The sequence below is a fragment of the Salvelinus sp. IW2-2015 genome, linkage group LG13, assembly GCF_002910315.2.
Source record: "Salvelinus sp. IW2-2015 linkage group LG13, ASM291031v2, whole genome shotgun sequence".
Lineage (NCBI taxonomy): Eukaryota > Metazoa > Chordata > Actinopteri > Salmoniformes > Salmonidae > Salvelinus > Salvelinus sp. IW2-2015.
Window position 1 is genome coordinate 30,901,390 of NC_036853.1, and position 12,985 is coordinate 30,914,374.

The following is a 12,985-nucleotide window of genomic DNA, read 5'->3' on the forward strand; positions in this document are numbered from 1 at the left end:
CACACACCTGYCTATATMAGGTCCCACAGTTGACATTGATTGTCAGAGAAAGAAACTAGCCATGAGGTCAAAGGAATTGTCTGTAGAGCTCAGAGACAGGATTGTGTCGAGGCACAGATCTGGGGAAGGGTACCAAAAAATGTCTGCAGCATTGAAGGTCCCCAAGAACACAATGGCTGCAATCATTCTTAAATGGAATAAGATTGGAACCACCAAGACTCTTCCTAGAGCTGGCCGCCCGGCMAAACTGAGCAATCGGGGGAGAAGGGCCACGGCCAGGGAGGTGACCAAGAACCYAATGGTCACTCTGACAGAGCTCCAGAGTTCCTCTGTGGAGATGGGAGAACATTCCAGAAGGACAATCATTTCTGCAGCACTCCATCAATCAGGCMTTTATGGTGGAGTGGCCAGACAGAAGAAACTCCTCAGTAAAAGGCACATGACAGCCCGCTTGGAGTTTGCCAAAAGGCACCTAAAGACTCTCAGACCATGTGAAACAGGATTCTCTGGTCTGATGAAACCAAGATTTAACTCTTTGGCCTGAATACCAAGCGTCACGTCTGGAGGAAAACAGAACCAGAAGCATGGGGGTGGCAGCATCATGCTGTGGAGATGTTTTTCAGGAGCAGRGACTGKGAGACTAGTAAGGATCAAAGGAAGATGAACAGAGCAAAGTACAGAGAGATCCTTGATGAAAACCTGCTCCARAGTTCTCAGGACCTCAGACTGTGGYGAAAGTTCACCTTCCAACAGGACAACAACCCTAAGCACACAGCCAAGACAACRCAGAAGTGGCTTCGGGACAAGTCTCTGGATGTCCTTGAGTGGCCCAGCAAGAGCTCGGACYTGAACCCATGGGGGAACTGCAAGGAAATATGATAATCAGTGGTGGAAAAAGTACCCAATTGTCATACTTGAGTAAAAGTAAAGATACCTTCATAGAAAAGTAAAAGTGAAAGTCACCCAGTAAAATACTAAAAGTATTTGGTTTGAAATATACTTATGTATCAAAAGTAAATGTAATTGCAAAAATTTCCTTAAGTATCAAAAGTAAAAGTATAAATAATTTCAAATACTTCATATTAAGCAAACCAGACGGCACCATTTTCTTTTTTTTCTGGGAGAGCCAGGGGCCACGCTCCAACACGGACATATTCACAAACAAAGCATTTGTGTTTAGTGAGTCTGCCAGATCAGAGGCCGTAGGGATGTTCTCTTGATAAGTGCATGAATTTGACAATTTTTCCTGTCCTGCTAAGCATTCAAAATGTAATGAGTACTTTTGGGTGTCAGGGAAAATGTATGGAGTTCAAGCATTTTGCTAATCCCGCAATAACATCTGCTAAACATGTGTATGTGACCAATAACATTTGATTTGAGTTAAAAGGAGATTATTTTATTTTGGAATGTAGTGAAGTAAAAGTAAAAGTTGACAAAATTATAAATAGTAAAGTACAGATACCCCCAAAAACTACTTAAGTACTTTACACCACTTATGGTAATGAAGATGGTACAAATGTGCCTTTTTAGTGTACCACCCCAGTGACAGAGCYGTTAGTTCCTTTTAGGTGTCAAAAATTAATCATTGGGCCTTATGGTGGGTACAAATATGTACCTTCCTTCAATACATTGCTTTTCTGCAATGTATTGGGAAACAGAAATGTACCTTCAACGTACGTCGAGAACTAGAGTGTGATGATTGTATCTTAATATTCAAAATATTGGGGACAAAAATGGACCCTCATACTCTTTATCCGCACATGTACCAAAAGGGTAACGAACAATACCATGTGATATCATTATGTGTACCTCTGAAGGTACATTATCTGTATTTCGATATTTTTGTTCCCCAGGGAACAATACCATACCCTTATTTTGTAGGAGGTTCTTTATATTATATGTGTGTGCATGCATTCGTATGCATGCTCAAGCGTGTGTGTGTGTTCATGTTGTGTGCTGTTGTTTGTGTGTGTGTGTGGGTGTGATGTGTGTGTGTGTGATGTGTGTGGTGTGTGTGTGTGTGTGTGTGTGTGTGTGTGTGTGGTTGTTGTGTGTATGTAATGTGTGTGCTCACATGCAATGCATGGCATGCCGCGTGCCAGTGTATCATACAAGTGTGTGGATGACTCACTTCCTCTGAATTGTCGTGAGGTGTGATGCCCGGTGTTGAACTTTGAAATTAACCACAGTGGAGGTTGGAGAGATCCAATGCGCCAGAGTCAGACTGAGTGGCCTTTTGCACAGCCTGGTACCCTGTCAAAGACTCCAGCTCTACTGAGCCCAAGGAAACAACACACACGTGCACTAGCAAGAGAGAGAGATACACACACCATTACAACAAATTGTAAAACACACACACGTTATACACTGTTAAACTACAACAAATATACAGATGACCTACCCCCCGCAGTGGCGAGGGTGCGCAACAAGCTCGTTGCAGCGCCTTCCTCACCTCAGACCACTATAATCTACTACACACCGGAATAGGAATTCGATCATTACGCATTAAAATATCTCACTACAATGATTACATAGTTCATCACGCCCATCAACCGCCGACACACTACCACCCAGCCACCCACACCACACGAACAAAGACACACAACCACAACACACCCTACACACACCCCACACAACAACCACAGCACACTACCACACGACTACTCCACACCACAACTTCACATCACACCACCACACACAGCCCCGGACAGGCATAACTGTGCCCCTACCACTAACGTACCGTCAACACAAACATTGTCAGACCACACTAACCACCTCCCAACTACACCGCCACACCACATCCCCGATGAACAACTTAACGACATAAAACCGGAATATCCCGCACGCTCGGCTGCCTCAAGCCAAACACCACCACCCACCGCCACACACGGCAGGAATAGACAAGCATGAAGCAGGAGGCCGAAGCCGGAAGCACCATATGGACGCCCACCACCACTCTTACCACTCACCAGTGTGAGCCCCCAGCTGCTCCCTCGCTTCATAAGTGCAAGGAAGCGCTCCCCAGGCAGCACCAGGAAGGGTTGTACCCAGCGTGACTGTGTTGATGGATCACTTGTCTCTTCCAGAGGGTTTGACAACACAGGAAGAAAAGGGAAGTTTAGTGGGAACTGATATAATTGTATTTATAAAAACACAAGGAAAGACACACACACACACACATTCTTACCTCTTTCGGGGATGATGAGTTTACAGGGCAGGGCCAAAGGSGTAATGGAATGTTGACAGACCAACGCAGTCAGACTTCCTGTGARGAACAGAAAACACTGTCTCAGATGCTTCAATATACCTTTCCATCTAGTCATTGGTCAACCCAAAATATTTTTGGGACCAGATTTTGTGGACCTGTTTAGATGCACTACTGAGTATGTCCACCAGAGGAATACATTGTATTAGTTCACAAAACTGAACATATGCACCCATACAGTACACATATGCATAGAACACAACACAACACAAAACACCACAAAAGAACAGAACACACATACATAGGCACATAGCACAACACACAGGAATATGTCCTCACCAAAGTAGGGTTCATTGGGACAGCCCTTAAGCTGCACCCCTTTCTGTGTGCACTCAATCAGGAAGTGCCTAACCAGTTCATTGGATAGGTCGCCACCCACTATGGAGATAGGAAGTGATATCAGAGATGATAGGGGAAATRGCAAGTGCCCTAGGTACAGATCTAGGATCAGCTTCCCCTCACCTAATTCTAACCTTAGCATTTTTCCCACAAATTGTTAAAATGACACAGGATCRGCATCTAGCGGCAACTTCACCCTACACCGCCCTGGACTGACAGAAATATCTCATTAGAAGAAAGTCAGAAGTGACATATAACTACAATGGTAAAATGTTATGACATATTCTAATGAGACCTTGTTGGAACTTATGGACCTCTCTGAGGCGGCGTCCCAAATGGCATCCTATTCCCATAGGGCTCTGGTCAAATGAAGTGCACTTTATAGGGAATAGCATGCCATTTGAAACACAGTAATTTGTAGCCTATCACACCCACCTTTCTTGCTCTGTGTCAGGACAGAGGGAGGGGGTGTGGCCACCTTCATAGCCAATCCGTAGGCTCCGCGGAACGAGTGACTGTCCCTGACGATGAAGGATCCAGGTTCTCTGTCCTTCAACACACCGATGGCTACAGAGCACCACAGGAGTCAAAAAACAAAGTCATGTCATAGTCAGTAGCGACTGTGATGCCCTTTTCAGACTACTGAGACAAACAGAGCCAAGCCAAGCCGAACTGTACTGCTCTGGCCTGGTTGCACAATGCTGAATGCACATCTAGCATAATGGCTGGAACTGTTGCTTGAGAAGCACAAGGATGAAAAGAAAAATCCAAGCAACACACACACACACACACACACACCACACACACACACACACACACACAACACACACACACAACACACACACACACACACACACCACACACAGCACACACACACACACAAAGAGAGAAAGAGATCTTGCAGCACCCGTCTAATATCCGGAAACAATATTTACCTTGATCTCTGGAGATGTCAGGCTTGTACCAGAATTTGGAAGTGTCCTGAACAAACTTCACATTGTCCTGCTTACTGGAAAACGGGTCTGCAACACAACACACAGACAGAGACAACCACTTGGTGTGAAGAGAGAGAAAGAGAGAAATAGAGCACTATGACATATAAACATATTTTTGAGACACAGCCATTGTCTTTGTATGTACGGGTGAGAGTCAACGTATAGCTGTCTATACATGTTTACAACATGGGACAGACTGTGTAATGAGGTTTCATTTTTCACATGCACAAGTACAGTGAAATGCTTAACTTGCAAGCCCTACCCAACAGTGCAATATTGAGTATCAAAATATTATAAGTAATAAACTATACAACAATAACAAAAACACACCAAATAAGTGAGGAAAAAACAACTACATTTCAGATAAATGTCAGCTACTGTATATACAGGGTCAGTACCAGCACCAAATGTACAATAGGGAGGGATAGTGGAGTATTTGAAGTGGATATGTACATGTAGGCAGTGATTAGGAGAAAGTGACTGGTAGGAAGCTAAATAATAATAATAATATTAAACAGTATGGCAGCAGCATAAGTGGTGGGTTGATKTGTGCATGGTGGCGAATGTGTGTATGCAAATGTCAATGTGTGGGTGTGAGTGTGGGCCAGAGTGTCCGTGTAGGCGTGATTGGCAGATGTACATGTAAACAGGGCTGAAAAKTGACTGGTAGCAGAAATACTTATGGTTATATAGTATTGGTAATATATAGAGTAAAACAAATGAAAGCACATTTTATTTGTCTCATGCGCCGAATACAACAACCTTACAGTTAAATATTTACTTACCCAGACTATTTGCATTGCCCCCCCCCKATGACACTGCTGCTACTCTCTGTTATTATCTATGCATAGTAACTTTAATAACTCTACCTACATGTACATATTACCTCAATTACCTCAACTAACTGGTGACCCCGCACATTGACTCTGTACCGGTACCCCCTGAATATAGCCTTTGTTATTGCTATTGTTATTTTATTTATTTATTTAATTGTGTAGCTGGGACCCTTAGGATTGCAAACAGAGGAAGATCTTCAAAGGTAAGTGATTTATTTTATTCCTATTTCATATTTTTGTGACGCCTCTGCCTGTTTTAAAAATGTTTTTAACGCTGGTGTATGCGGGGAGCTGTCCTCAGATAATCACATGGTATGCTTTCACCATAAAGCCTTTTTGAAATCGGACAACGCGGTTAGATTAACAAGAAGTTACGCTTTTAAACGATGTAAGACACTTGTATTTTCATGAATGTTTAATATTACGATTTTTGTATTTAGAATTTTGCGCTCTRCAATTTTACCGGATGWTGTCRAGGTGGGACGCTAGCGGCACACCTAGCCCAAAGAGGTTTTAATAAATCCCCTTTGGGCTAGGGGGCACTATTTTCACGTCCGGATGAAAAGCGTGCCCAAAATAAACCGCCTGTTACTCAGACCCAGAAGCTAGGATATGCATATCATTGGTGGTAGATTTAGATAGAAAWCACTCTGAAGTTTCTAAAACTGTTAAAATAATGTCTGTGAGTATAACAGAACTTATTTGGCAGGCGAAACCCCGAGGACAAACCATTCAGGGATTTTTTTTTTAGGTCACTTTGTTTTCAATTTGTTTTCTATGGGAAACTATATTTATGAGGAACCTGGTTGTAGTTCCTATGGCTTCCACTAGATGTCAACAGTCTTTAGAAATTGGTTGATGTTTTTCTTTTGAGAAATGAAGTACGTCTGTTCTTTCTAAGTGTCAAGCCAAGTGGACTCTATTGTTTCTTGAGCACGACCTGGACGCGCTTCACTTTGTTTTTATCCGCTACTGAACACAGTWTATTCCGTCTTAAATTTTATCGATTATTTACGTTTTAGGATACCTAAGGTTGGATTAGGATTGTTGTTTGAAATGTTTGGACCAAGTTTACAGGTAACTTGTTAGATACTTTGTAGTCATGTTGAGCGAGTTGGAACCGGTGTATTTCTGAATCAAANGTTGTTTGAAATGTTTGGACCAAGTTTACAGGTAACTTGTTAGATACTTTGTAGTCATGTTGAGCGAGTTGGAACCGGTGTATTTCTGAATCAAAAGCGCCAAATAAATGGACATTTTGGCGATATAAAGAAGGAATTTATCGAACACAAGGACCATTTGTGATGTTTCTGGGACATTTTGGAGTGACAACAGAAGAAGATCTTCAAAGGTAAGGCATGAATTATGTCGTTATTTCTGACTTTTGTGTCGCACCTGGCTGGTTGAAATACGATTTTCATGTGTTTGTATGCTGGGTGCTGTCCTCAGATAATCCCATGGTCTGCTTTCGCCGTAAAGCCTTTTTGAAATCTGACACTGTGGCTGGATTAACAAGAAGATAAAACCTTTACTTAATACCCATCCCGGATCCGGGAGCATCCTCATCAAAAAAGCTGACTAGCATAGCGTAGCCTAACGGGACAGGGATATCATATAATATAATTTCTGAAATCACAAGTCCAATACAGCAAATGAAAGATAAACATCTTGTGAATCCAGCCATCATTTCCGATTTTTTAAATGTTTTACAGCGAAAACACAATATGTATTTCTATTAGCTAACCACAATAGCCAAAGACTCAACCGCATATTTTCACCATGTTTCTACCGCATAGGTAGCTATCACAAAACCGACCAAATAGAGATATAATTAGTCACTAACCAAGAAACAACTTCATCAGATGACAGTCTTATAACATGTTATACAATACATTTATGTTTTGTTCGAAAATGTGCATATTTGAGGTATAAATCATAGTTTTACATTGCAGCTACCATCAAAAATATCACCAAAGCAGCCAGAATAAAGCAGCAACGTGAAATACCTAAATACTCATCATAAAACATTTATGAAAAATACATGGTGTAGAGCAAATTAAAGATAAACATCTTTTGAATCCAGCCAATATTTCAAATTTTTTAAGTGTTTTACAGTGAAAACACAATTTAGCATTATATTAGCTTACCACAATAGCCAAACACACAACCACATTTATTCACCGCATAGATAGCATTCGCAAAAACCAGCAAAAGAAAAAATTAATCACTAACCTTGAACAACTTCATCAGATGACAGTCTTATAACATCAGGTTATACAATACACTTATGTTTTGTTCGAAAATGTGCATATTTAGAGCTGCAAACCGTGGTTATACATTGTGAAAATGTAGCAACATTTCCCCAGAATGTCAGGAGCTATTTTGGACACTCACCTAATCTGACCAAAGAACTCATCATAAACTTTACTAAAAAATACTTGTTGTATGGCAAATGAAAGATACACTGGTTCTTAATGCAACCGCCGTGTTAGATTTTTTAAAATAACTTTACCATAACAAATTGCGAGACAGCGCCCGCCAAAACGGCGGAGAATAAAACATTTTCCACAGAAATGCAAAATAACATCATAAATTGTTCTTACTTTTGCTGAGCTTCCATCAGAATCTTGTACAAGGAGTCTTATTTCCAGTATAAATCGTTGTTTGGATTTAGAATGTCCTTTTCTCCTGTCGAATTCGCGCCACAATGCTAGCCAATGTTGATGACGTTCCCAGTTTCTCTCGACGCAAAGAACGGAAAACTCCAAAAGTCCCAATAAACGTTGAATAATCTGATAAAACTCGGTTGAAAAAACATACTTTACGATGTTATTATCACATGTATCAAATAAAATCAGAGCCGGAGATATTAGCCGTGTATACCGAACGCTTATCAGAAGACAATATGGAGGTGCTTCGCGCGCCTAGGTAGAGAAAGGAAATTCCTGACCTGCCACTCCAAAAGCTCTTGTTCGACCTCAGATCAAGCTAGACACCCCATTCCACCTTCCACTGCCTGTTGACATCTAGTGGAAGGCGTATGAAGTGCATGCATATCGATAAATATAAGCCAGTTGAATAGGCAGGCCCTGGTACAGAGCCTCGTTTTCAGATTTTTCACTTCCTGTATGGAAGTTTGCTGCAAAATGAGTTCTGTTTTACTCACAGATATAATTCAAACAGTTTTAGATACTTGAGAGTGTTTTCTATCTAATAGTAATATTAATATGCATATTGTATGATCTAGAATAGAGTACGAGACAGTTTAATTTGGGCACGATTTTTTCCAAAGTGAAAATAGCGGCACCCCATTTACAAGAAGTTGGCTTTATTTTGATGTATCACACATGTATGTTTTGTGAATCTATATTATGAGTATTTCTGTTTTTGAATTTGGCGAGCTGAAATTTCACTGGATGTTGTCTAATCGATCCCGCTAAAGGGATTGGCGCGCAAAGGGATCCATAAGAGGTATCACTTGGGTATCTCTTAAACAAGATTTTGGATCTGATGTAGGTGAACCTTTTGTTTCAGACGGGTTTGTGTTTCTGCAGAGTGGCGATGCTTTTAATAATGTGCTCCCACAAGAAGAACTGTCATTTTCTCTCTCTCATTTTTCTGTTTCAACTTAGGACACTGAGAGACAATGTGTCCTTTCTMACTCCAGGTGGATACRAAAAAGCAGTTTTCTGACGATCTTTATCTTTGGGCACTGTACAAATGGACGGAAACCTTGCTGTAGGAGGTGACTTCTCTGGATTGCATAGGGATAACTACTGGGTGCTTGTTTGTGAATGTAGTTTTATGTGTCAACACAAACTCATCTGCAAGAACTGCAGCTTTCTCAAGAGTGAGATCCTTGTGCTCATGACTGTAGGTTGCAACCCTGTCGTGAAGGCAATTCTTGAACTGCTCGAGAAGTATGGGAGTCTTTAAATCCTCAAGGTCCTTGATCTCTTGAGAACCACACCGCCGATCAAACCGACATGGTTGTTCCCTTGCGAACTCAACATGGCTTTGTGATTCTGTCTTTCGTAATTTGTTGAACTGTTGTGGGTATGCCTCTGGGACCAACTCCTATGCCCAAAGGATAGCAGCTTTAACAGAGATGAAGAGAAAAAGCGGCATACACCTTCTGAGCCTTTCCCACAAGAACACTTTGGAGGAGCTGTGACCAAGACGGTTAGGCCTATAATTAGCGTTGCTATATTTTTCCTGTTCCTTAATTGTTTGAATCCTTCATATTTTGAGGCCTGTCTTACCTTGCATCAAAGTAGCCTATTGACAAATTCCCACCTTTTGTGGGGGCAATTATTTTTTATAAAGACTAACTCTTATGCATTCTCCTGTTCTATTGGTTTTCATTCAGTTTTCTTCCATTGTCTAGCAGCCAAAGGCTTTATCCTAATCATATTAGCAACCCATGGTAGTTGTTGCATCTTTAAATCCCCCCTTTTCTAACTGATATTTCCATCTCTGTCCACGAAATCGCTCGCATGTGCGGTGCGCATTTCGGAACAGTGTTTACCCGCAAATTGCATTTTGCAACATTCACGCATAGGCCTACTGCCRTGTGTATTTTGCTGTGCCTAAAATGTGAAGAAATAATAGTTGATCTGCATTTTAATATAAACATTCCAATCTGTTCCATCAGCCCTATTAATTGATACGGCACATACCTCCAATACACTACTTTGATAAGTATCAATCGGGATTAAGAAGTGAGTTTAAGCAATGCCCCCCACACCACTGTGTGTGTAAGTAAGACAGTGAAGGTGTGTATGTCTGAGCGGGTGGAGTCCTGTGGATGGGCATAGTGTCAGTGTGGGTAGTCTGTGGGAGAGGGAGAGCAGGAGTTGTTAGCCATTTAACAGTCTTATAGCCAGGGGATAGAAGTTGTTTAGGAGTCTGTTGGTCTGAGCCTTGATGCACCGGTACCGCCTGCCGGACAGCAGCATGGCTGTAGTCTTTAGCAATTTTGCTGGTCTTTCTCAGACACTGCCTGGCATGTACATCTTGGATTGACTGAGAGCTCACCCCGAGTGACRTGCTGGGCCGTCCATATCACCCTCTGTAGGGCCTTTTGTTCAAGGGCGGTGCAGTTGTCATACCAGACGGTGATACAGCCAGTCAGGATGCTCTCAATGCTGCAGCTATAAGTTCCTAAGGATCTGAGGGGCTATGCCAAATCATGCCTACTTCACAACTGTTGTGGTGTGAGAGGACCATGTTAAGTCCTTAGTGATGTGGACACCAAGGAACTTGAATCTCTGGACCCTCTCCACTATGGCCCAATCGAAGTGGATGGGGGTGTACACCCGCCCTTGTTTTCTGTAGTCAGCTCCTTGGTCTTGCTGAAGTTGAGGGAGAGACTGTTGTCCTGGCACCGCACTGCTAGATCTCTGACTTCCTCCCTGTAGACTGTCTCATAGTCAGTCGTTGGTGATCAGGTTGAAGAGGGCAGTGTGGAGTGGAATAGAGAATGTGTGGATCTGTGGATCTGTTGGGGAGGTATGCAATTTGGAGTGGGTCGAAGGTGTCTGGGATGATGGAATTGTGTGCGATGTGTGCGATGACCAGCCTTTCAAAGCACTTCATTATTACAGGTCGGTAGTAATCGTAGCAGGATGCCTTAGAGTTTTTTGGGAACAGGAATGATGGTGTGTGTGTGTCTGCGTGCATGTGTACCTGATCCAGACAAAGGGGCTCCACCACCACCAGGGCTGAGTCCTCTGAAAGGGGCTGGGGTCATGGCTGAGGGGAAGGGGATGCTGAGACTACTACCACTGTGGGGGCTGGATAATCCACTGAGAGAGGGGGACCGGGACCCAGCCAGCCCTGGTACCGTCTTCTCAGGCAGCACGGGTGGCAGTCCTGTCAGTCCACCCTCTCCAAGCCCCAGGCCTAGATCCAGGCCCCCCAGCCCCTCCACAGCTTCCAACAGGCTATCCTCCAGACCAAGATGTCCATTCCCCAGCAGCAGAGAGACTAAATCCCCCTGGCTTTGGGCACCCTGGTTCCTCTCACCCCGGCTCTCACCCCGGCTCTGGTCCCTCTGGGCCCCCAGGGGAGATCTGTGCGCATTGAGGAGGCTGAGGGGAGAAAGAGAGGAAGAGGAAGGGGGGAGGAATGGGGAGGACAGGGACATAGGAGTCCTGTCCAGCCACACCGGAGGTGGGGTTTGGCTGAGGAGAGAGAGAGAGAGAAGGGGATGATCAAGTATAAGCACAAATGTGTAAGGACAGCAGCTGGGAGACAAGAAGCATGTACTGGGAGTGAATATTTAATGCATAAACAGACATGAAACAAACAAGGACAGCGTCTGAACAAGGGAAACATGACAACAATAATGCTGACACGGGGATCAAACTGAGGAACAGACAGATATAGAAGGGGCAATCAACAAAGTGATGGAGTCCATGTGAGTCCAATGAAGCGCTGATGCGCGTAATGATGTTGACAGGTGTGCGTAATGATGGGCAGCCTGGCATCCTCGAGCGCGAGAGAGGGGGAGCRGGGGCAGGCGTGACAAAATGTAGCTACAGTAAACACACACACTAAAACACTGCAGTGTGAAAGAAAGACAGCACCTGTTTGTGTGTGGGAGGGTGCTCCTTGACGATACAGTGTGCATGGATCCGAACATTCTCTGACAGGTGGCAGGAGTGAAGGACACTTCCGAGCAGAAAAGCTCTCCATTCGACGAGGCTGGAGTTTGGTTCATACTACTGTCCAGGAAACTTCGGGAATCTGCAAGAAAATAAAAACAACAGCATCCCTTTAAGACTGTGGCATGGCTTCCCCTTTAACATTACAGGTAGGTGCATACTAGGCTACTAGAGAGCTCATCTCTTATCTTTGAGACGCTGAATAGCTGCCCATGCAGCTCTATGGTGCATACAGTGCAGTATGTGACTGGAGGTTTGTATGAAGGTCATCCTTTGACATAACCTGTTCAGTTCCCCACTTCCAAAATACGTTTGCTTCTAATTTATCTCAGTGTAGCAAGTCTCAGATTCACAGTCCATGAGATGTTTTCTTACACACTGCTCTTTGTGAGTTCTCACCAGATCCTGTCTATTAGCTCTGTACTACAGCCATATGTTCTGTCGAGAGAGAGAGCGCTACAGACATGCTCAGCATGAGCTCCTGATTTATCTCTTTTTAAAATGAGATGAACATCTCCAATCTAAAAATAATTCCAAACAAGATATGATGAACAACAACTCTATTCAATCGGAATATATATATTTTTTCACATTGCTCCTCAAATGAAGTAGTTTTTACTCTCCTTAACTAGCTACACAACAAAAACCTAGCCAGCAAGCTAAAAATTGAGCTAGAACAAACTTAGCAAGTGCAGTTAACATAACTACATCAAATGACCAAACTGAGTGAATAAACCAAAAAGCAGCACGCACTCTAACCTTAAACATAGCTTTTTTTGTGTGTGTGTAAAGATTTTTCACTATTTTTGAAGATTTCTTTTAGCTAAATTAGAGTAAGCTAGCAACATAAGCAAACTAAAACGGTCGCCGTGGCAACGGTGC

The 12,985-nt window shown here is 42.9% G+C and overlaps 1 protein-coding gene across 1 annotated transcript in view; it reads right to left on the reverse strand.

Annotated features, from left to right (window-relative positions):
- Positions 1-12,985, reverse strand: part of LOC111971220 (tensin-3) — a 107,120-nt gene that overhangs the window by 5,640 nt on the left and 88,495 nt on the right. Inside the window, 9 exon segments of the mRNA XM_070445994.1 lie at positions 2,132-2,226; positions 2,228-2,304; positions 2,963-3,079; positions 3,188-3,265; positions 3,545-3,643; positions 4,040-4,171; positions 4,540-4,626; positions 11,124-11,620; positions 12,026-12,185. Coding sequence (XP_070302095.1) covers positions 2,132-2,226; positions 2,228-2,304; positions 2,963-3,079; positions 3,188-3,265; positions 3,545-3,643; positions 4,040-4,171; positions 4,540-4,626; positions 11,124-11,620; positions 12,026-12,185 — 1,342 coding nt within the window.